Source organism: Drosophila bipectinata, chromosome 3R, assembly GCF_030179905.1.
Source record: "Drosophila bipectinata strain 14024-0381.07 chromosome 3R, DbipHiC1v2, whole genome shotgun sequence".
NCBI classification, from domain to species: domain Eukaryota; kingdom Metazoa; phylum Arthropoda; class Insecta; order Diptera; family Drosophilidae; genus Drosophila; species Drosophila bipectinata.
The window spans coordinates 20080879-20105275 of record NC_091739.1 but is presented as its reverse complement, the minus strand read 5'-3'; the positions used below and the strand labels follow the sequence as shown (position 1 = coordinate 20105275).

General features: G+C 48.0%; 5 protein-coding genes across 9 annotated transcripts in view; 2 read left to right on the top strand and 3 right to left on the bottom strand.

Moving 5' to 3' along the window:
* The window catches only part of NK7.1, a 36488-nt gene extending 24642 nt beyond the window's left edge, over positions 1–11846 (top strand). For all 3 annotated transcript variants that reach the window (XM_017244312.3, XM_017244304.3, XM_017244323.3), the window contains exons 3-4: positions 1260–1633; positions 10252–11846. In XM_017244312.3, the coding sequence (XP_017099801.2) occupies positions 1260–1633; positions 10252–11166 (1289 nt within the window). In that variant the 3' untranslated portion in view covers positions 11167–11846. The remainder of the gene's footprint in view (positions 1–1259; positions 1634–10251) is intronic.
* On the bottom strand, positions 11364–13151 carry spn-B (spindle B). The gene is made up of 3 exons (XM_017244406.3): positions 12938–13151; positions 12374–12879; positions 11364–12314 (listed from the first exon to the last, which is right to left on the bottom strand). Exons 1-3 carry the CDS (start codon positions 12990–12992, stop codon positions 11844–11846), a joined length of 1032 nt encoding a protein of 343 aa, XP_017099895.2. The 5' UTR covers positions 12993–13151; the 3' UTR covers positions 11364–11843.
* A 140-nt stretch (positions 13152–13291) lies between these two features.
* ATPsynE (ATP synthase, subunit E) lies at positions 13292–14052 on the bottom strand. 2 transcript variants are annotated; one of them, XM_017244447.3, is made up of 2 exons: positions 13836–14052; positions 13292–13741 (listed from the first exon to the last, which is right to left on the bottom strand). In XM_017244447.3, exon 2 carries the CDS (start codon positions 13703–13705, stop codon positions 13460–13462), a length of 246 nt encoding a protein of 81 aa, XP_017099936.1. In that variant the 5' UTR covers positions 13706–13741; positions 13836–14052; the 3' UTR covers positions 13292–13459. The 2 variants fall into 2 exon arrangements, with proteins under 2 accessions (XP_017099936.1, XP_017099928.1); XM_017244439.3 differs by having other exon boundaries at positions 13866–14049.
* A 104-nt stretch (positions 14053–14156) lies between these two features.
* Afti (aftiphilin) lies at positions 14157–19568 on the top strand. Of its 2 annotated transcripts, XM_017244258.3 has the most exons (5): positions 14157–14693; positions 14753–16095; positions 16154–16298; positions 16604–17008; positions 17642–19568. In XM_017244258.3, exons 1-5 carry the CDS (start codon positions 14549–14551, stop codon positions 19174–19176), a joined length of 3573 nt encoding a protein of 1190 aa, XP_017099747.2. In that variant the 5' UTR covers positions 14157–14548; the 3' UTR covers positions 19177–19568. The 2 variants fall into 2 exon arrangements, with proteins under 2 accessions (XP_017099747.2, XP_017099758.2); XM_017244269.3 differs by lacking the exon at positions 16604–17008 and having other exon boundaries at positions 14160–14693.
* An 890-nt stretch (positions 19569–20458) lies between these two features.
* Set8 (SET domain containing 8) lies at positions 20459–24273 on the bottom strand. Its single transcript, XM_017244357.3, has 3 exons — positions 24061–24273; positions 23425–23859; positions 20459–23345 (listed from the first exon to the last, which is right to left on the bottom strand). The coding sequence occupies exons 2-3, from the start codon at positions 23693–23695 to the stop codon at positions 21607–21609; spliced, it is 2010 nt and encodes a 669-aa protein (XP_017099846.2). The 5' UTR covers positions 23696–23859; positions 24061–24273; the 3' UTR covers positions 20459–21606.
* Positions 24274–24397: the final 124 nt, after the last annotated feature.

Here is a 24397-nt window from a genome sequence, read left to right as displayed (position 1 = left end):
TTGTTTTTATTCATTTGCGAAACCGAAATGGCTGCCAAATCGAATTTACGAATTTGCATTCGCTTTTGAGTCCGACTGCGATGCATTAAAATGATTTAATTCGGATGAGGTCGGAACGAAAATATACAAAATGCAATTAGCCATATGCACATGGCCGGCAACAGCAGCAACAACAAGCCATAACAATAAACAATAAAGCGAATAAAGCAGTCGTCAGCAGAGTCAGAATCAGAATCGGGCAAAGTTGGCAACTGAATTGGGATGATTCGGGGCGCGTTAATTGTTCAATGTTGTGTTCGCTTTGCTTTATTGTTATTAAAATCACGTAGCCGACTTGAGACCCTAACGACTGTACAAGCGATTGAATGACGAACTTCCAGACATCCGATTGCCCGACACAGTCATCAGTTAATTTTCGCTTAATTACTTGTTCCAGCTGCCATAAATGGGACTGCCCGTCCCGGCGAATCGTGTACTGGATGGAGTCGGAGCTCTTGTTGTATTTGTTTGTTTGCTTGGCGAAACGACATTTAAATGCCCGCCGACCGGGTCTCCAGTCCCCAAATGACATGCCAATTGCCAATTGCCGATTGGCGTTAAGAACAACAACGACGGCAATAGCAGCCACGGCTAATATAAACAAACATTTGTTCAAAGTTTAATTGTTGTTGCTCTAATTGCACAAGTTGGCGTCACTGGCCGGCTCTGCTGGGCTTTTAGCGCTTGTTGTTTTATTTGTGCCACCGCCTCTGTTTTTCCATTTAGTTTTATTGATTTCGCGCCACTGGGACGCCCTTACACTTCACTGAGTGGCCCCTCGCTTCTCTCGCGGGGTTTCTGGGGGTTCGATAGTGAAAATTGCCAATTGCCAATGGCGACAGCTACAAAAGCAGGGCAGGAACAACAACAGCCATCCAACTGGCCTGCCATCCAACCATCCAACCTCCCGCCTAATTAATCACAGTGTCGTGCATTCGCGATTGGCCGTATGAGGCCGTCGGGCCCACGCGGCGTATTAGCAATGCGACAGCGAGTACGCTCCGGAGTCCGGACAGAACGTTTTGCATTTAACTGTCAATTAGATTTCAATTATGCATTGGCAATCGAAGTTGGCCAGACAACGACCCGACCGTTCCGACTCATGCTAGACACGTTTTGGCCCCGTCAAGACCAAATCCGTGGCACTAATGTCACTAGACCTAGTTTGAACTACTAAAAACATACATAAAAGTGCTAACTCTTTCAACGATTCTTTGCAGAGTCCTCCGGCAAGCCGGCCGCCAAAAAGAAGAAGCTGTCGCCCGCGGCAGCCGCTGCGGTGGCCCAGCCTCCGGACATAAGCCCCACCGGCAGCAGCGACAGCCTCATGCGCGACAAGCTGCTGGCCACCAACAGCTCGCCCGCGGCGGCCAATCACCAGCACCCCAACCCGAGCAGCGCCAACAGTGCTCTGGAGACCACCGAGGACGACTCCGACTCGGGCTCCACCGACGCCCGGCGGAAGAAGAAGGCCCGCACCACCTTCACGGGCCGCCAGATCTTCGAGCTGGAGAAGCAGTTCGAGGTGAAGAAGTATCTCAGCTCCAGCGAGCGCACGGAAATGGCCAAGCTGTTGATGGTGACGGAAACTCAGGTGAGCAGTCCAGCAGTCCAGCAGTCTACCTTCCATGTATATTTTCCCCAATGAATCGAATAATAGGCATATGTTTGTTGATTTTTCCCGTGTGTACTTAGCATTGCAAATTGAACAGCAAACACATTATGTTTTCCGGGGATTATTTGGCTTATTTGTTTGAAAATATTCTGCTGGCCGAGGCTAACTGCACGGCCGTGGTTGTGGCCATTTAATTAATTGAACTGTTTTTTAGTTTCTGCCACACACTCTAATCCCGAATAATGCGCATATTCAATTGCCTGCCCAATTAGCTATTAAGGGGAATAATACTTCGCTATACACATTCGATCTGTGACTCGGTAGGGGCCTGCAACAAAGGGTTAAACGGGAACAATAAAATATTCGGCTCTGTTGTTTGCATTAGAATAATCCGCCAATTATTTGCCCACCGAGGGCCCCCGGCGGCCCGAAATTTATCGTAATTTAATTGTGGCGCCCGACAAGAGGACGCAAGGTGTGATGCTGCCTAATGCCTCGGTAATTGTTAGGCCAAGTGTACACTGTTCCAGTTGCAGCAGCTGGCCGAACACGGGGGCAGTTTCCAGTTTCCAGGGTGGGGTGTGCGATTTGCATACAAGCCAGGGCCCCCGGCATAAGCAAACTCACACTCCGCCGCAAACACACGAGTCTGTTCCGAATCGCCTGATTGTGAAATAAATTGAGATTTATTGACTTCCGAGAGGGGCGAGTGCCGGGATGTGCGCCTTTCGAGAGCGCCCTCAGAGAGGGTATATAATTAGAATAAATTAACTTCCCAGCAAGGACATGCCCAGAGCCCAACTGCTGTCAGCCAATTAGGAGCAACAACACAATTTATGTACACACGACCCACACCCCCGACTGGGGTGTTTGCTCTTTAAGAAATGCCAAACTAATGAAAACTTAAACGTCTGTCTGAAATGTCAGATCCGAAATAAAGCCCTGCGGTTGGTGTCTCGGACAGGAATTTTGGGAAACCACCGAATCGTATCCCATCAGCGTTTGCAGTTGACATTCCAGCTTTCAAATGCTCGAATATACTGTATGCGTCTATATCGTTGAATCTTTATTCCGGTAGTTAAAGTTTTATTAAAGCCAAGATAAGGAACGTGTTAACCTGGTTGCATTAAATCACATAACAATGGAGCTAATCAAATAGAGTTGCCTGCAGTTTCCTCCCCGATTCCCCATCAATCCCCTCAAAGCTGTCAAAATGTGGGGCTGCCAATGCAAACCCGATTTGCATTAATAATCTCACGTTACGCATACGCCGTGTGGGAGCTCAAATGCCATAAGACTAATTGGCTGCCATGGCAAAGACCGAGGCAGACGGGCACCCATACTCCGCTCCAGAGAGGACGAGGCATCCTTGAACATACACAAGAGTGGGACGTAGGAGAAAAGCCGAGCAAATCGGCCATGGCAACAACAAGGATAGCGACGGAGTCACATCGAAATGCTTGCTTAATTAAATTACATTCTCCATCAAGTCAATTAATTACAAGTTGATATGTACACATAAACACTAAGCACTCTGCTCCATATGCGTGTTTACACTACGAGAAATTGGCAGCCAGTTAGGGGACTAGTTCTACACGGTTTTCTCTTAAAAGCCCCTGACATCATCAGCTTTTTCTCCCTGTGCAGCTGCTCGATGACGTCCATCTGGTTGTGTGAGCCAGAATGTTATGCATGTCGACATGTTCAAGTGTTTTGTCTGTGTTATTAATATTATAAGCTCGGCCCGGCCATTTATCATCCTGGCAAAGGACATGCACACATGTGGGTGTGCGTGTGCCTGGGTGCCTGTGTGCGTGAGAAACCCACGTCGATTTAAGTGCAATGCACAGATTTCTGGCCATTTACTAAACCTGCAGCTTGTTGTGAGTTGCTGTTTATACATAAAACATGGTCGTGCCACACAAACATGTATGTGTTAATCACAGCAATAATATCAGCAAATTAACTGCAGGACAAGGCTCTCCTGTGCGGATCCTGCTGTGGCCGGCATTAAGCCTCTTGGTCATTTGCATTGGCACTTGCCAATTTTCCCATCGACAGCCACCGAATGCGGCCCAAAACAAGCATGGCCGTTTGGGAGTGTCTGTATCGGGTTTGCAGATTTGAGTTAATTGGAATGAAATTACTGCTCCTACTACTACTGAAAGCCTATTTAACCATTTTCGGGCCAGATAGATTCCACTACAACCAGTAGTAACTATGGAGACTTATCTTAAAGAAATATAGTTTTTGACAATTCTCCCAAACCGGTTCCTTCTGTACGAGGTGCTTCGAGCCAAAAAGATTCATTCCAAACGGAATAGAGACAAAGTAAAAGTCATAAAAGCTTTAAATAGACGTCCATCGTGCATCATGCCTCATGCAGGGGGTGGCAGGGAGGTGACTCCGCTCCCATCCATTTGGCGGCCCTCATCCAGGGGCCTTGCGTGTCTGCATCGTCTGTCATCAACAAACTGTAAAATAGCCTCAAGCCAGATAAAAATCAATTAATTACGCGTAGATGCGGCTGTCCCGACTGCAGCCGCTGCATCACTGCACTGCCACACCGCCCCACCGCCCTGCCCCCGGCACCCGGCCCACACACTCACACACACACACTCCCCACACCCACTCTCGTGCGGGCTGACAACATTGTAATTGTGTTGCGATTACCAAACGAACGTCACGCGCCAAACGCAGCAAATTACATTTGCATATTAGTGCCCGTGGCGCATCCCTACGAGGGGCAGGCTGGTGCGGGAGGATGGAGCCACGAGGCAGCTGCAAAATAGTGCTGCCCAGATATGGGGGCCTGTTAGCTGCGGTCTGTCCACAAATTTGCATTAGGCATTTCGTTTTAAATGTTCGCCGTGGCAGGCTCCCGAACAGAGCCAACTTCCAAAGTGCTTTGGACGGATGGGAAGTGGTTATGGCCAACTTTGATCGATCTGAGATGGGAATATAATTGCATATTGGAAGTCGAGAGTAGTCTGCCCTGCCTCCTGGACCATCTAAGTAGGCCTATGGCATGTTCTTTTGACCCATTTTTGTGCTGACTGGCTTGTGTTTCTTTTTGGCCAACGTGGAGGACTCTCTGCTAGTTGGCCCAATGACAAATGCGATAATTAAATTAAACTGCTGCCGCAAACAGCACACACGAATCAAACGGCAATTCATCTTTGGGGGCACCACAGCATAATGGTGTCCCGGACAGGGCCTGGTTGCAGATGCCCCGTGTTGCACGGGGCTGCTTGTGTCACCAGAAGAGCCAGAAAATTATGTGGCGCAAAATTGTAGATTATAGCCCTTGTCTTGCATTATTGTCCATGCTGGACATCCATCAGTTGCAGGCTGGGCAGGATCTGCGACCCACAACCAGGGCTGTCATCCACAAGCTCTCCACAATTAAAAATGGCTGCCCAAGGGGGGTAATAAAATAAATGTAGAGCCATTATCGAAAGGCAATCCCAACAATTACATTCTAAAAGTGCTTATTTATGGCCTGACGCTTCAATTTATACGCAAACGGAAAAATATTAATTGCCGTTCGATAGTTAATAATAGTTTAATGGCACTCGCAGTGGCAAATAGACTGAACAGCTTCCGGGCAGCTCGATTCGGTTCTAATCCAATTACAAATGCAATCATTCGTTGCGTATCTACGGAGAGACTCTCGACACTTTCCCGGCCGGAGCAGCGAATGCCTTTGGCCAATTAATTAACTAATTAGAGCTAATTTGCATTTTATTAGCAGGCAATTATTTAATCAATTCATGAATAATTCGGAGCCCAGAGATATGGGAAAATGTCAAAAATACGCCCACTGGGCTTAGAGCCATTCAACTGAAAATATTATCATGGAGCTTTTAGATTAAATTGCAAATAAAAGCTACAACTCGGGCCAATATATTTTCCAAACCACAAAGTGGGCGAATAATTAAAAGCAGCAAGTGCCAGTTAGTGTTGTTGGCAACCGAAAAGGGTCAGGAAATAAATAAAGCGTTTATGGGGAGGGCCGGAAGAGGACCGGACCATCATCATGCGTAGAAACACTTGTCGGATCTGCAACATCTGCCCCCATTGGCGACGAACGCAGTGTATCTAAACAAACGAGGGCGGGGCCAGCCGGGTGATCTCGCGGACAGCCTCGCCCGTCTCTGTCGCACTCGTGCGTCGATCGCTTTCGCCTCGGCAGTCGGTGGGCGTTGCGGAATCGGCCGCGGCACCGACGTGGCCCCTTCCCGAATAGGCCCCTTCTCGCCAATTAGCAAGGCCACGGGGTGACAGCTCTCCTTTTGATGAAATATGAACAATTATGGGCGAGTCGCTTTCGGGACAATTAGCTCTGGGCGGCCAGAATGAAATTAATGGGCCCGTGCTGCAGCCGAGAACAAAGTGTCCCCAATGTGAGTGGGCCGGGCTACAAGCGCGATGGCAGCAACACTTTAAAGATGTCTAAACAAAGCCAACACAATACGCCAATAAAAGCCATCTTCTGGCAAGTGAAAGGTGCCTCTTCCCAAACCTGAAAGTTGAACCTGGCCCCCAGTCTGGCTAATAAGCATAATTTATGCTGCTCTGGACCCGAAACAATGCTCTCCAAGCCGCAGGCACATCACACAATCCTAAAAATACTAATGCAAATAAACGAAAGATTCGGGCTAACAAAGTATTTCTGAATTCAAAGCATCTTAGAATCTAAATTGCTTTCCCGGCATGTGCTTTATTATTTTTCTTTCCGCTGCACTTTGTTGATTAACGCGTACATTTGGCTCTCAGTCTATTTCTGTTCCGAGAAAACATTACGTTCTGATCCCTTGATGAGCCAGACCATTTTCGCAATGCCAATTTTCATCGCTGAATTTTTTAATTTCACACTTGGCTTCGAATGGGTTTTCCTTTGGCGGCCTATCGAGGTGCTCTCCCTTCTCGAGGTGGAATGCATCCTGCAGATATATCTCTGCTGATTTATGGCCTGCTCCTGATTGTATTAGCTTTCAAATGTACCACATTCTGCTTTAGAGAAATCTACTCTCTATCCCTTATCCAGGAACATGTGCCTTTAATTAATAATCAACACTTTAAACGCATGAATAAGCATTACCCAGGAGATCCAGCTCCCAAAAAAGATATGATATACCTCATAAATGCCAAGATACATCCGGAATAATGGACATGCTCCACAATTGAAACGCAATTTGGGATCCTAAATACTATCCCGAATATTTGCCCATCGGTATGCCTTTTTGGGATGCCCTGCACTTGGCTCCCATTTCGGGACTGGGCTGGTGGGGGCGTCCATAATCCGACATGACAGGCAATGCAGTGATTATGTTATTAATTAGTAATGGCATTGCAGTGCGTCTATTTGCACGAAACACAGTGTTTGTTACACAACAGGAATCGCAGGAATACCCGGGGCGGAGTGGGCTAGAGGGAATTTGAGATGGTCTGCAGCATTTGCCAGATATTCGGGCTGTTTATATTTGATTTGGGGGTCGTGGATGCATAATTACGGAGGGTTTAGTGCGGTTCTTGCATTGCTAAGCAGTATCCAGACATTACACATTTCGCAACTTTTTGATTTAAGACCCAAAAAAAGATTCGAAAAAGACAAAGTAGCTAAAAATATTTAAATAAACAGTACTATATACTGTTATCTCTAAGAAAACAAATTAAATGACATTCTGAGACAAGAAGACAAGAACTCTCAGAAGCAATTGATTATGATATCACAAAACCATGTAACTATATCTATTCCACACTCAAAATGACAAAACATACCCGAACGAAGGGTATGTCCTAAGGTTGACCTTCCGGGCCTTGATTGTTTCAGAACTATTTCCTATATAAAAAATATAAAAAAAAAACTCCGAATTTTCGTGAAACTATACTCCTGACACATATGTACATATTCTCCACTGACTTCTGGCCCACATAAGCCTACACGAAGTATCGGAACTTCTTGATCGGTTTCAAAACGCCAGGATCTTGCCCCTTTTTTTGGAAAATTAGGACTATTGCCAGTACTTTAATATACCCAATCACAAAAACGAAAGATAAAAGCTCTAAAAAGATGTGAAACGCTCGGAACTCCCTGCAATCCATCATAGAGATGATCCATCACTGGATCTTACCCGCCATGCGGGAAAATATACTGATCATTTGAAACAATATCAGGATTAAAGTTACAAGGAAGACTAAGGGATAAATATAGTCGTTAGTAAACACGAAGGTCTTAAAAGTGGGAATGCCGTCTTTCACATTATGAGGGTCTACTTTCTCTTCTCACGATTATTTCAAAATATTTTCCGTTTTTCATACATATTGGGGATTGAAATTAAGAAATATTGAGGAGCTGAGGATCGGATATGGGGTCGGATCGGAAACAACGTCTTTTCTGCCTTCTAAAATGTGGGGATAATTAGCCTGCCCTGCAGAGTACAAAGATCAACAAACAAACAGAAATATGCTAAATTACACATTAAAACATTATTTGTAAAGACGCAAAACATAAACGGGGCGCTCGGAGCAATGGATTCGTTGGATTTCTGTTGGCACCCAGCAGAATTATGGGCGGCAGCCGCCATTACTAAGTAGCAGTTTGTCCGAACTCCTGCCCTGCCCCCTGCTCGGGTATCCTAATTTGGCCGCCCATTGTTGGGCCAGACATAATTTCTTGGGTTTATTTTTGAAAAGTGCGCGGAAAATGTGAAAATTAATTATACTAAGCACAGGCATTGTAGAGCCCCATGCTGATGCAAGCCGAAGAATTGCAAACGCGCCTAGACTGACAGACTATTTAGGGATCTTGGGACTCTCTGATCTCGCGGCGTTGATTGAAATACATGGGTAGAGTCGCAAAATAGCTGAAACGCATGTCATAAAAGTTTGTGGGCAAATGCCATCTGCAGTGAAAGGATGGCATTTAGTGCGTTACTAGGTGATAGCCCCAAAATTAAGTCGACTTCAATCGTAATGTTTACCATAAAATCACTTTAATTTTCACATTTTTGTGGGCTTTTCTGATATTAATGCGCTCTGTTTCTGTCATCTTCACCCCACACGCCACCCAGACACTCTTAAACGCCAATAAATCATAACCGGGTCGAAAGCTAGGGGGAGGCTGGGGGCCCTGAGTCGCTTGACAAGTTCTGGGTATTTTTAGAACCATTTCCACATTTCGCCTTAATGAGGAGGGCTCGGATCAAAACACAACAAACAAGGCAGTTTATTTTCGGTGGAGAGATTCATCCGAGAAGCGAGAATAAATTATTAATGAAGATTTATGCAATATTTACCAATCGCAGCGCACCCCAACATTAATAATTCGAAATCCAAGAATCAATTAGATCATCGCACACCAAATTGGCAGCAGCATTTGGATCCGAATGCGAGTACCTGGGTGTCTGAATGGGGCTAGAACACTCAGAAATGCTCGTAATCAACAATTAAATACGACGATGATGAGGCCCGCATCCGAGGAGGGGCCATAAAAATAAAGCCATTAGGTGAAAGGAAGGCATCCACTTGGCCCAGCCGACCACTGGGCCATTAAGAGTGTGCATAAGGTAAACACGGGATGTGCTTTATTGTTTATGAACGTATCTAATGAACATTCCGGGGTGGCCGAGGTGGTGGCGGTGGCGGTAGCGGTGGCAGAGGGATGAGTAATTGGCACCAGGCAATTGCAGCACCAGGGCATAGGCCGGGCCGAAAATATAATCGTGAGGAAACCTCGGCCGTCCCTCATAATCCATCTTCATCCATAAAATAAACAATTTGCGAACGCATCAATCCGTCGGTGAGTATATAACCATTCGGAATGTGCCAGTCCCGGGTACTAGTCCGGTGTATGTGCGAGTAAATCGAAACTATTTGGCAATCAATTAATTGATTCTCAATATGAAAATTTATGGCATTTGTGCCACTACGAGTGCGAGTGTGTTTGTTCAGATGTACTTGAGCATTTCCTCTTTCGAATTTGATTTTTCCATTCCCAGAGGGAGGGAGGCTCTGGGGAGGAGTGTGTGGGCACGCCTCCGTGCCGTTTTCATGTTAATTTCATAATTTTTCCGCCACTCCGGCGAAATGAGCATGTCATACAGCGCATCTATCTTTGGCATTTGTATCTGTATCTGTATCTGTATCCGAGTCCTAGCGTACGCATCTGTGTGTGCCGACAGGCCGCTGAAATACTAATTATGTGCGCGATTTAAATAGATTTTTCATTTATTTAGCTGGCCCATCATTTCTGGATGAAATGGAAATGAAAACGAAAACGAGAGGCAAATGTTTTATGTTGCGCCACCGGCCACTTGAGTGGCGAAGGGGTGCTGGGGGTGGTGCCTCTTGACGTGCGCCTGTCATTTCATCATTCCATCCTCCTGTTTTTACCAGAGCACTGACGGGCGGAAGTACAGCGAGTGTAATGGGCTGCCTATTCATATTCGGGGGTACAAGGCTCTAAAAATATTGTTCGTCTCCCACTAATATGCCCAAATGAGCCATAAACATTATCCATTGTTTGGATCGGTCTCTAAAACGCCCTTTAAATGTATTTCATTGACGAACCCCCTTTTCTCGACTCTTTCCAGGTGAAGATCTGGTTCCAGAACCGCCGCACCAAATGGAAGAAGCAGGACAACGTGACGAACAACGAGGCCGCGGAGCACAAGTCCTCGAACGCCAACAAGTCGGGGGCAGAGGGTGACAAGAGGGCGCCGCCCCAAGGTAGCAACTCCACCGCAGGATCCGCCTCCGCCTCCCCGACTGTCGGCACAGGCGCCGCGCAGGCGGAGACCAAGAAGTCCCCGAAGTCTCCCGGGCGGGGAAACAATAACAACAACAGTGTGAATAATCTGAACAATAATGTCAACAACGGCGAAAACAAGCTCCCGGGCAAGCAGAGCAGCACAAAGGTCAAAAAGCAGTTGAACGCGCTGCTCGAGAAGACCGTCAAGGCTGCAGGACACAACCAGGGCAGCCACAGCCGGACTGAAGCGGACTCCGCCGACCCCAAAGGCGCTGTGGAGAAGCGCAACAGCAACAACAACTGCGATCTGCTGCACCAGCGCCTGCACCAGCACGCCATTCCCCTGACCGTGGAGCCGGCCGCCCCTCTGGAGCAAACCGAAAAACTGGACATCAAGCTGGAGGAGTCCCCGCAGCACCGCGAACTGCAACTGAGCCTGCAACGGGCGGCAGCAGCGGCGGCGGCGGAGGCTCGAAACGGCGGCTGCAATCCCGGACAGCTGACGGAAATGGACTTCGAGAGTAAGTTGGCGGCCAGCAAGATATCCATAGCCCTGGCCATGGCCAACAACCAGCTGCCGCCGGAGGACTCACTGGAGACGGCTGCCAATGAGAAACCCAAGCAGGAAAGCGAGTCCTCGGAGGAAGGGGACGAGGAGGAGCTGGAGGAGGAGGACACTTCCAGCGAGAACGGGGGTTCCACAGAGGCGCCAGACTCGCAAGATCGGTCAAGGGACACAGCTATGCGAGAGGTCTAAGATGTGTCTTTCGAAGGTTTTGGACCTGGAAGAGGAAAGCTGATGAGGGTCACAATCTTGGAAACCCAGACAGTCAAATTAACTTGTGCCAAAAAGTCGAATATTGCTCACCCACAAAAATCGGAAATACGTCTACTAAGAGAAGACACCCTACCCCTAAGGATAGAACCTAGTTGTAATTTATCGCGTAATCCGTTCACCTCTAGGCTTTTATTTAATTTATTTAACATTAAACACTTATGCTAAGTCTAGGCTTCTGTAAATGCCGCATTTAATGGAAAATATAAGAAATATATGCGAATTGAAAATGCTAAACGATAAATGAACCATTGTAATCGAAACTTTTGAGAATTTCATGTGATAATGTATACGAGGCGGTTACACAAAATTGATTTTACAACTTGGACTCTGACTATGTACGTAGATATGTAAGCTGTGCTACCTTGTAACTACCAATGAACTAGACCGTATTTGGGGTTTGTACAAAAATTGAGAAGGGAACGGTCAGAAGATGTTACGATTCCTAATCGCTTTCTCCGAAGAATCATCTAAACAGCATTTTATGTTTTAAAATAGAAATAGAAAATATACTTCAATCCGGCTTAAAGTAAACCCTAAACAGGCGCCGAGGTTACACATTTTGAATTCGACAACAAAATAAACTGATTTAATGAAACCTATTGGCGGATGCATCTAATTTTGGGTGGTGGGCGCGGCGGAGTAGGCTGGGGCACGTCAACTACACCCTCCGAGGTGATCAGAAATTGGCCAAAGTCGTTCGGCGTCTCCGGCGAGTACATGACCTCCAGCCTGCGTACAGTAAACAGCTCATTGCCTACCTTGTGCTGCTTAGGCTCCTTTGTAACCCGCAGCCGGGTGCGTCCCAGATGGGCCCACTGCATGCCCAGGGCGGCCTTCTCCTCGCCAGTTGTGGACGAGGCTGCTTCGTTCACGCAAACCACGGCACAGTTATGCTTTTCGGAATAGCTCAGGAGGGCGTTTGTCAGGCAACGAAGTTCCCGGGCCCGCTGAAGGTAGTCCTTGTTTTCGCGGAAGACGGCGGCCACGGAATCGATGACGATAAGCCCAATCCCATGCTGCTGGAACAGCTGCGGCAACCTGTTATTCACGCAGTTCATAAGACTTTTCTAATGGATGGAATCTTCAATAGTTTCAACTCTTCAGTGCTCATTTTTATTTTACTCACTGCGTCCTTTTGGTGTTCCACAAACACGTTGGCCAGGAAGTTGAGCTTTGTGTTGGGATATCGGCGCTCCCAGATCTTGCTTATCTGAAACAGACGCCTCGCCGGGAAAGGACTCCCCGTGCAAATAAACGCCACGCCCCTGCCAAGTCCCCCGAGTTCCCGTGGCAGCTGGACGCCCAAGGCCAGATGCAGCAGCAATTGGGTCTTTCCCACGCCGAAGGCTCCGAAAATCTCCGTTATCCCGCGCGTCATAACACCACCGCCCGTACAGCGATCCAAGGCGGAGCAACCAAAAGTCACCCTGGACCAGCGGACATTGGCCAGCGGCTTGAACAAGGAGTCCGCTGTCTGGGGAACTTCGGCAAGCCACTTGGCCGCCGCATCCTTCAGTATGCGCACATCTTCGGGAGAACACGGTTTTGCCACAGTGTCCAGACTTTGCAGTCTCGAGTCCAAAAACTTACACTTAGGAGTAGTTAACACGTCCTCCGGCTTGGTTACATTAACTGAAATGAGTCTACGTTAGACGGTGGTTGAATCAACCATTGGAGTTAAGCCATTTACCCGCCTCAGCGATAGCCTGGATCCGTGCTGGAAGCTGATCCAAAAAGCTCGCCATCGCAGCACAGAGAAACTAAAAGTAGTTCGCGTGAGGTGGGCTACTCGAAAGGTGTTTCAACACCTTCCCGGTTCAGCAGGCAGGGGGATTATCGACCAAACAAAGTCGTATGGATTTCGGCGATTTGTGAATTCAATAAAACAATAACAAAAGCGAGCTCCACGATCAGCTGTTGGCGTCTTTCGTGTGAGCCTATCGGTAGCTTCGGGAAGTCTTTTGAGCGTCGATTTCAGCTGTTGAGCTGTCCACATCTTACAAATAAACGACTAGGTTTGGTAGCCAGACTTATGTACATAATATTGTTTGGATTCAATCATTTAATTGCATACATTACAATTCTGCACAAAAATCAGAGCAATAAACACAGAAACGATTGATAGTTTTACTGTTCAGTGGTTGCACCTCTGCCTCCTTCTCATCTCAGACAAATTTAGCGTGGTTTAGTGTAGTTGTTAAGCTAAAGGATCCTAATGCTTGGGGGTAGGCTTGGAGAGCTCGGCCAAGGCACGGGCCTCAGCCTCGGCGCTACGCTTCTTCTCCTCAGCTAACTTGGCATCACGGACAACCTTCTGCTGGGCCTCGATCTCACGCACCTTCTCTTCCTTCTTGGACAGGCGGCTCTGATGAGCGGCACCGTAGGCAATGCCCACCAGGAGCAGAGACCATCTGCCGAACTTGATCAGTGGAGAAACACGAACTGGAGCTTGGGACATCTTTGCGCAGGATAGTTATGTAATGTCGACCGTGAACTGCAAGGAAAACTGGGGCATTAGTGAATTTGATAGTGACATGGCTCCCTCCTTGATTCCTTTAAGTGCTGTTTCTCTTTAATTTATACTTTACCACAATTTGTTATCAAATTAGCAAATTTACCAGAATTCAGAAACGGCAGCGCAGGTATAACCTTAAATCAGCTATCAAGTTGACAAGTTGTGTTATCGATAGTCGCTCAGCCGAGGGCGCTACCAGATGGGCAAAATAATATTCACAGTAAAAAAGTTAAAAGTTGTTATTCAAAAGCTTGATCTTGCTTTGAAATTGTGATTGTGAATTGTGATGATTGTGATATTTAAAAGAACATTCCAAGGAATATTTTTGACTTTAAATAAAAGGATATTGCGATTAAAAATAATAATATCAAAATCGCGCGATGCCACCTTTTAGTAAGTGCCATCTGTGAGAGAGTGTCATCTCTAGGCACTTTTTTTGGTAAAAAACTTGGCAAAAACAATAATTTCATCTAAACAATAATATGGAAAGGGATTTTCTAAATTGGGTGTTGCCATAGAGGACCTGACATTTTAATATCACGGAAAACAGACGAATTGAGAAATCAACGCCTTCCTGAAATTGACGCGTGTTAAATGCAAACAAGAAAATTCCAACACAGACCTTGAGTGCCAACACAGACACAGGCACACCTGCCCCGCACATACATACATACAAAACGTCAAAGGGTCGAAAGTTAGGGGTGCAACGAACCGATCCCTGTTTTCGCACAGGAAGTGAGTTTTAAGTGACTAGCAGCAGGATCTTCAGCTGCCTCCGGTTCCAAGATGGTAAACGTGCCCCCTCTGTTGTGTAGCACGCCCCCACCAATCGACTTTGGTGAGGAGGATGACGATTCCGGTTTGCAGTCCACCATGCCTCTCGAAGACGGTGACGAGTTCCCAGAGTATGGCTTAGTCAGCAACGCAAAAGGTGAGCTCAGAATCTGCTGTGTTTATTGCTCTGGTTCGATGAATTCCCTTTGTTTTTAGAGCCACCTTCGTCACTGGACTCTGTGGTCGAGTTCCCCGAGAAGCCGCCCGATTACCTCCAGGGAATGAAAAAAGATAGCGCTGTGGAGGCGTTCAATTACCAAGTCAAACAGTCGGCTGGCGACTACGATGTTTACAGAGAAGTGGCGCCACCCACGCCTCCACCTTTTAATTCTGAATCTGAGGAAGAAAATCAGAAAAGGGAGTGTGAAGCAGAGCCCGAGCTAGACCTGGAAGAGGAGGTTCCCTCGTTGAAACTGGATAGCCTAAGTCTATACTCAACGGAAAGCGGTTCCGCCGCCTCTACTCTGTCGCCAGTGCAAGTCGATGAGGAACCAGAGATGGAGGCAGTACATCCAGTGATGCCAAAAACCAAAGCAAATGTCCTCAGCCACCAAGTCACGCTGGAGGATGTTACCGATGACAGCGACGAGGAGTGCTCCCCAAAGAAGCCCAAAGAATTATTTATACGCGAGGGAGCCGAGGATTTCTTTGCCATTGAAGTAGTGCCCACATGTGAGCTTTCAAATGGAGAGCCCAAGGAGCACCCCTCCAAAAAGAGTTCCGAGGACGCCGAGAGGAGTGTTTCTGGAGTTGTGGATACTCCAAACGGGACTACGGGGATAAGCGAGTGGGATGATATTAGCAAAGAAGCGCAAAGACAGCCAGAAAAAACCGCCGATTCTACGCTCTTTCACTTCTCGGACTTTCAAGTGGATTCAAAAGAAGTGCCATTGCAGCAGATAAATCCAGGAGCGGATGCGGAAGCAGACAACGACTTCGACGACTTTGTGGATTTCGCAGACTTCTCCAATGGGGAACCTCAAGCTCCTTTCACACTAACAGCCCCAGTTACATCTTTGCCGAGTCAAATTCCTGTGCTGGAGCCTCCAAGCCAAACCATTTTACCACAAGACGCTGCCGATGATGGCTTTGACGACTTTCAGGAGTTTGCCTCGTCGGCGTCGCCTCCACCTCCACCTACTCAAGCCATTCCAGCTACTCAAAACCAAATCGAGGATAACGCGGAAGAGGACGACGACGATTTCGGCGACTTCTCCGAACCCGTTGTGTGTCAAGTTTCAGTCCCTCCGCCCCCGCCGCCAGCAGCAGTGCACCTTAGTATCAATGAGCGGGTGAAGCCCGTGCTGGATTCCATGTTTCCCAGGGACAATGCTGGAGTTCAAGAAAAACCCAGCACAGACCACCAAAGACCCCTAGGACAGTGCCAGCGGTTCAATTTCGGTGCCATTGAGCAGGCCAGGGCGCTTGACTACCAGTGGAGCAGCTCGGAGATGAGACACGCCCTCGTGAGATCCCTGGGCATCGATCCAAGAAATATAGTGAGTTGTACTTGACTGTAGCCCTACATTGTGTTGTATTCCATTGTAATCTTTTTAGCTCTTTGGCGAGAAGTGGAACTCGTCAATGCCGCGCTTTGCAGCCAACCTGAGCTTCGATCCCCTAAAGCCGCTGAAGCCACTGACGCCCTCCAACGCCATCCCGCAGCAGGACGCTGTCTCCAATCCCACCACCAGCTTCCCAGGTAAGGGTCTCCGCTACCCACTCTGATTCCGCAAATTAACAGCCACACAAGTTCCGCCACCTCGAAAATTGCCACCTACGCCTGTCGCCCGCTTTTCGTTCGAAATGCTTTTAGTTCAGTACTTCCCCGAAACTTTGTTACCCCAGTTTGAAAATCGCTTTCCAGATTGGCCTGCGTGTGATTGGCTGCTTCTTTGGTTATCTTTCGTTAGCCTGTCCACACACCTCCCACCCTACTGTACTCCAATATTTCAATATCTATCAAAAAACAGTCGAAAGTTTATCCTTACGATAAATTGTATTTAGAATCACATGTACAGACTTTACAATTGGAACAACTAGACCAACTAACGGTGGTGGCTAATGCTGATAAAATAAATCTTGTTACCTCTAACTCCCACACCAAAAACAACAATTCCTGCGTCGATGACGTCGTTGCTGCCACTCCGTTTGCTCACCGTTTGGATGACAAATCACCGAAACCGAAACCGCCTGTGATGGATTCCACGTCCCAAAACAATCAAACCGAACAAAACCAACTGACAATCGATTTGCACCACTCTGCCACAACCACCCCACATTTTGCAACCACCTGCAAAACCAACAACAACAATAATAACTATATCAATCGTACTAACAATCATTCAATTACTGCAACTATATCAATTGACACTAACCCCACTGCTCACGACGCCTCCTTGCTGGAATTTAGTAAGTTTCGTTGGCTCTGTGCGTGTGTGTAGTGTGTTCCACCTTTTTGGTTTGCTTCCGTTTGCTTTGGGTTCTCCCACTTATTCTTTTCTACACACATACCCCTTTCTGTCCCACCCACCAGACTCCTCACCAGTCCTCTTTCTTTGGCACATTGCATCCGACCCCGGCCACCTCTCAGCCCCAGCACAAGTAGTTGAGTTACGCGTACTAACCTCTAGTTTCCCGCATTTGCATCTTAATTAGCTCGATCGAGTACCCTTAGTACCAATAGCAACACTTCCAAGAGCTCAAGGATACGCAGCTTAGTACTATAGCTGCCTATCAGAGCTGAGAAATGTTTCAAAAAGGGTTCTGAAATTCAATTAAAGCTTACTTTACTTACTTTAAGCATTATTGCACCTAATAACTAAAACAAAAACTTAATATTTACTTTGGAAACTGTCTTTTTTTTCAAAACTATTACTATCTGTACTCCTAATGTCATAAACTGAAAAGATCAGTGAAACTATTCGGACAAAAATAACTCACTATTTAAATAATTTAAAAGAATACGAAGTTTTTCAGAAACTAGGCTGACTTTGGAGTATCAATTCACCTTTCTAACAGCTATGCATTCCTCTCTCCGCACAGGCCTGGAAACAGCAGCAGGCGCATCCCAAGCGGGCCAAGCTGAAACGCGGACTGGCCCGTCTCATGGGGAAGGCTTCCCCGCCGACGCCTTCTCCCTCAACAGCGCGACCTCTGGCTTCGCCGTCTGTGATGAACGCGTCCTGCCGAGTCCTGCCGCAGGATGCGAGCCGAAGCACCCTACTGAGCCCCCAGCAGCAACACCAGCAGCAGTTGTTGCTGCAACAACAGCGGCACTACCGACTGCTCTACCAGCAGACAGCCCTGCCCACCAGCTCAACGGTGGTGAGCAGCTGCATCAGCAGCAGCCGGAGTCGGAGCAGCTTAATTTGAGAGCCACTAGCTCACCCTTGCCGGAGGAGATCATGGGCGGCTCGGTGGCCAGCTACGCCGTGCCGCTGAAGGAGACCCACATCTACACTCCCTCGAAGTCGGACACTGCAGTGGCCAAGACCACCATGGCGCCCATTGACTTTGACTACGAGATGGCCGCCACGGGCATCAAGATCGACGAGACGGTGGTGAAGAAGGAGTACCGCGATGTGGAGTACAAGCCTCCGTTTAGTTTGGATTCGCCCAGCAAAGTCCCTGCCACTTTTGAGTTGCCCCCTCCCGACCAGAAGCCAGAGGACGACGACTTCAGTGACTTTCAATCGATGCCGGCCCCCAAGTCGAAGCTGGAGGCACCCACTTTCGGGGAACAAATGATTCTCAGTCCTGCCATCCTGCTGCCCCAAGCCATTCCGTTGGCCAAGAAAACAGCCGCAGCTACCTCTATCGAGTGGGGCGACAATTCCTTGGCCAGCATAAACGCGGAGGAGATGGCTCGGATAGAGGAGCTATTTTCTAACCAATCCAAGACCCCGACCATCAGCGCCTCGGTGGCGAAGAAGCCTAAGCCCCCGGCCCAAACTCAACAACCTCCAACTGTAAGCCAGGATCCGGTACCGGCACCCAGTAACAGCACCATCGTTTCCCATCAGGAAGAAGACGAGTGGTCGGACTTCGTGTCCGTCCCAGTTCCTGCCCCGGCTGCTCCTGCTCCTCCGAGCAACAACAACAATTTTAGCAGCGTGATCTCATCAACCAAATCAGCCCCCAAGGAGGACGAGTGGTCCGATTTCGTAAGCAGCACCTTGCCTGCTCCTCCCGCACCTCAGTTCAACTCCGGGGCATGGCAGAGCGCCAACTTCTACAACAACCCTCTGAGCCTGTACCAGCAGCAGCAACAGCACCACAGCAACCTGATCCCGGCGAGGAACAACAACAACAACAATTGTACGCCGTCGCTGCCCCAGCAGATCCACATCATGCATGACTTCTCCACGGCACCTGTTTCCGGCAACTTGGCGGCCACTGGGATCACCTACCAGCAGCAGCACCAGCGCCAGCAGTTCCAGATCGGCAACGCGAAGGTGGCCCCTCGGATCTCGCTGATACCCGATCTCAGTTTCGTGGCCCCGGCCCTGCCCACAAATGCCGGCGCGTTCATGGGCGTGCTGCCGAAGCCGAGTTTCGGGGGAGGCGGGAAGAAATGACACAAGAAGAAGCACCAGCTTGCAGGTGGATCACGTCTCCTGGGCGGTGGAGGAGGGGGCGGCGAGGCTCCCGTTCTCACATAGGGCGGGAGTTTAGGGCGTTGGGTCATGGGCGACAGTCAGTATTATGAATCCGTCTGATATTACCGTAAAACCGTCACATATAGAGAACACGCGTAGTTTGCTGCAAGCTGTGTTTCATGTTGTTGTTGTTGAATTTTATGACATCGTTGTTGTTGGTGTGCATGTTGTTGTTTAGATATTGGCTTAAAAACTAGAAGGCAGCCAAGACTTGGTGCAATATTTGAATCGAGCTATATTTTATAATTGTTAAACAAATCCGTCAAAAAGCAAGCTACGAATTAAACATTTTATTTTTTATTAGCTCCCCATGTTATGTTTTTGGATAATCCTTTATTCTAACCGATCCTATGTATATTAGGGCTTTTTCGGGCTATATTGTGTTAAAGGTACTTCAATGATCTGTAATCCCAGGCCTGGGAAGTTACCAACCAAAGCCTATATAAGCCCCAAAATTCGAAACTGATCCACCCCAGATAGCTTTCTTCATCTTAGTACGCTTAGTTTTCTTTTAGAGAGCTTTTATACCGTCTGTGGTCCACAATCCACATAACCAGCATCAAGTAGTTGAGCCAGAAGTGGCATCCCCAGAACTCCCCGAGGAAGTAGTGTCCCCAATCAGAATGAAAATACTCCGAAGCGAAAGCGGGCCACCACTTTGAGGGAGACACTAACCCGCCTGATGCGAACTTTTCTAAAGAGTGTATGTACTTACTAAAGAAACTAACCCAGAATAGTTAACTATGTAAATGTATCTTAGTTCGTCGTAGTCCTAGAGGTAGTCAGGTGCATTCCAGGTGTGCATGTGTGAATGAGTAGTGCAAGCGCGTTCTCCGGAGAATCGCCGCGAATCCGAACCCATCCAGCTCCAGTTCTTAACAGAGTTTCCTTTTCGTGTTAATGTGTCTGATTTATTTATTTATTTTATGTACGCTTTTTAAGTTAAATGTCTCGGCGTGTGGCGTGTCTGTGTGAATACGGAAGTATAAACAATTATCAACTAAAGCTAAGTGTTTTGATGTAATCATATGTTTTAGACTAAATGTAAATTACAAATAGATTTCCATTTGTTTTTTGTTTTTTTTTTCGTTACGGAGAAAAAAGGAAAACAAGACCTTGTTTGTAAACGGGCTTGATTTGGAGTTTTAATAAACGAATTGACTATGTTATAGAAATAAAATATGTGTTTACCATATGTATGTATAACTAAAGATATGCGCGATTAAAATAAACCTACTTGAAAATGATTCTCATTATTGGAGCATTAATTGAAATACATAAATAGCGGGGGTCACAAATGCGTCTCAGCCGTGTGGGATCTGTTATTGAAACCTGCGTGCATCTACGGAGATTACTCTGCATGTCGAAGCACTATCTGCGTGCGTTTGGGGGGTCCTTCCGGGTAGGATTTGAGTCAACGATTCGGTGCCGACTGCTAGGGGGCATGGTGCGAGGGCTAGGGGCTAGGGGCTAGGGCTAGGGGCGTATAGCTCTATGGCAGTAATAGTAATAGTTAGAAATTACACATGTATCTAATATAAATATCTATATAAATAGGGCTCGATCGATCTTTGTCAATGTGAATGCAATGTGAAATGTGTGTCTTCATCAACATCCATATCCATATCTTCCTCTAAGTGGTCAACAGTTTTCTTATACATTCGTTCTTATGCGTAGGCGCGTTGTTTAGTTATAATTATTATCATCCTTAAGTTTAGCCTTGCTCTAAAATAATGAAACGCTAACAAATCCAAAAAATATGCTCATGTGGCAGGGGTGAGTGTCAGGGCGATCTGTCTGGAAGGTCTCGGACGCTTATGTTTCAACGCAACTAATAACATGCACAAAAAATTAGATCCTAAAGATTGATGAATTGATGATGGTCTTTTCAAATGGTCCCGAGATTTTCCAGTTCTGCAGGTCACCCTGGTGTTGTGCGGGTTCTGTGGGGGGCTGTCGCTATCCGTGATATTTTGAACTAACAGTTTTTATACTTTTCTCTCAAGGACGAACCGGGGATGACCAGGAATCAGGTCTCGACTTTCTCGACATGGCTTTCTGTTTTACCGAACAACCTTGGGGAAGAGTGCAGAGTTGAATTATGTTTGAAGAACTATTCTTTTAGAATTTCTAGATGAAAGCTTCCTCCAAGATTGTTCAGTAAAGGCCAGAGATGGCGAAAACTATTTGCATTGGGCATGAACGAAGGATCTATCAATATCTAGGGAGCTATTATGAGTCAAAACCAGTTCGGCCCTCGAAGATCCCATAGACTCTCGATCCTACTCTTCATGTTGCAAAGTCTTCGCCTCGAGACTGTGCCAGATCCCAGCCAGCCTGGTGTCTTCCTCAGAAGGCGAGCCAGGGATGATGCAGCAGCGACTCCTTGGAGCGATCTCCATAGTCGTACGTCAACTCCTCGCCGGGTTCGATGTCGTCCTTCGCCAGGAGCACCAAGTGAGGCCGCTGCTTGATCACCACCACCTTGGTCATAAGGTTGCCGGCACGCGAGTGGTTGATAAGGCGTCCCAGCTTCCCAGTGTCGACGGTGGCATCGATGCAGTACTGCTGGTTCTTGTGCTTAAAGTAGTACATGTAGCAGCCAGCGTTCTCGTCCAGCGCATAGCGCTTCTCCCGCTCCGAGGCCTCTGTGATGGATATGAGATCACCCACATACTCCACCACAAACTCGTTCCGCTTGAAGGGGCGGTCGGCCACAACACCCCGCCCCTTGCCCATGAAGTGCCGCACCTGGAGGCCTTCGCAGCGCTCTTCCAGCACCGCCTGTTCCAGACCGCGCATCCACTCCTCCTTGACGACTGTTTTGGTTTTACGTACGGATCGGCGGACCGGGAAGAAGTCGGTCATCTCACGGTTGCCATTGGTAGCGGCTAAAGGCAGTGGGTGTTGGTTCTTCGACAGACCCTTACTCTTGGCTTTGGGCTTGACAGGGACCGCCGGCTTGAGCATGGCTTTGGCGCCTGGTTTGGCTGTCTCTGGTACTTTGTTCTGGTTCTCCCGCTCCTCGGCGGCTTTCAACAAGGCATTTACGTCGTCTTCGTCCTCGTCGTCGTCGTCTAGGACGACCACAATGTCATCTCCCATGTCCGATTGCTTCTGCAGCTCGTGAGACGGTGGTGTCTGCGACAACTGTGGTTTTGGCTGGTAAGGCGCTTGCGGCTTTGGCTGGTTCAGTCTTCGGCGCGACTTGCAGGCGGCGACTGCCGCCGTAGTAACGGGCAGTTTGCGAGGCGATTTACGGGGGGAGAGCAAATTATCAGCAGTTCCACCCTTGCTTAAACCTCCTGTGATCTTCAATCCTGTTTTTATTGGCGAGGGACACAGTATGCGGTGTGGGGTAGCTGGCTTTCTGCGACGAACTCCACCTGCCGCAGGGGATTCGGTGGCGGCGGTGAGACTGCAGGCCACTCCGCTGTCGCACGAGCTGCTGTCGTGCTGGTCTAGCTCTGGCAACAGCGGCTCCCTTTGTCCATTCAGGCTAACGACCTGATTGAAGCGTCCGTTAAGAACGCACGAGTTTAAAACAGACGGCGGGGAGGAGAACAAAGCAGCTCCTGCCAGCTCGAAGCTCCGGTTGATCTTAATGCTAGAGGCTTTGGTGGGCGTGCGATCGATGTCCAGAGTCAGAACGGGCTCCTGCAGAAATATGTTGTCCGTGCTGCTGCTGTGGGTGGAGCTGTGGCTGTCACGCAGAGCAGAGCGATGTGTCTGGAAATCGCCAATGGCTCCCAGGACCTCCTGCATCTCATGTATTTGAGGGATGTCTTTGATTTCTGGCATTTGATCAGTGTCATCGTGCTGATAGCATGGCGAGTTCGACGAGTTGGAGGAGCCGCCGTCGAAGAGCAGTTCTTCCACAACCTGCTGCAACTCCTCGTCCGCCAATTTCAACTCCTCGTCCGCCTCCACCAACCGATGTTCTTCTTGGAATCCTGTATGTGGTATTGTCTTTTGGTCTTCGCTCAAAGGCGGTGGAGATGACTTCTTCATAGCGTTCTTAGTGGCAGCATTGGCTTTGAAAAAGTTCTCAATGGTGCGCGTCTGGGAGCGAGTAGCCAGCGGCACTCCTGAAACAAAAACCAGAAGAATAAGTAGATATAGAGCTAACCTCAAAAGTGGGCAGGAACCCATGCCGAGCCCCCTCACCTATGGTTTTGCTGTTGTCTGCCTTGCTGTTCTCTTTGTGGTGATGCTGCTGGCCTTTGTCGTCTTCCGGCAGGCCGAGATTTTCACTGGCCTTCATCAGGCGGCAGTCTTTTCGTTTTGGACTGGCAAAATACTGATCTTCTAGCAAGTTTCCGGCCACTGCGGCGGCTGCATTGAGGGGAATAGCGCCCGGCACTGCTGATCCTCCGCCAACGGAGCCGCCAGTAGGAGTCTCCTTGGCGGGACGAGCGCGTCTGCGCACCATTATCATTCCTATGGAGTGGAGGGGGGCGCGTGATCGCGGCGTAGGGTGGTGGTGGTTGTGGTGTTAGTGGTTGGAGGCACTAGGGCTGCGCTGCGTGTTCGTTGGCGCGTTTTTCCTGGACACACGTTTTCCCGCACACACACACACACGCAAAAACAAACTGCAATTATCTGACAAGTACAACGGAAAGAATACATAAAAATTGGCACTGCATATTACATGTGAGTGTTTTTCTGCACTTTTCCTCTTACTGATTTCCCCTCGCGTACAGTTTTCGCCACAGAAAAACGTCGCCGTTCTTCTTGTTGTTGTTGCTGCTGCTGTGCTGCGAAAGAGGAAGACCAGAAAATAAGAGCGTGCGCTCGCTTTACCTCGTAGCTCGTTTCCTGTCGTCGATATCGCCGTCAAAGGTAGCAGCATTGCATTTTCCGACTCCTGCGATCACCTATGCCCACGGGACATAGTGGAGCAATTAGTTCCTGGCTGGCTGCACTGTTCCGCAAACTTTTTGGTTGTTTCTTTCTCTCGCTTTGCGTCGGTAGCAGACGTGCAGTGTGACCGGCCTTGCAACGCACTGTCAATATGACCATACGCGAATCTGGGATCAGCGCAATGGGTCTTGGTGATATTGGTTTTTAAAATTTGTTTTTGAAAAAAGGACACTTAATGTCTATTGCCAGTACCAATATCTATATCAAGAAAACATAA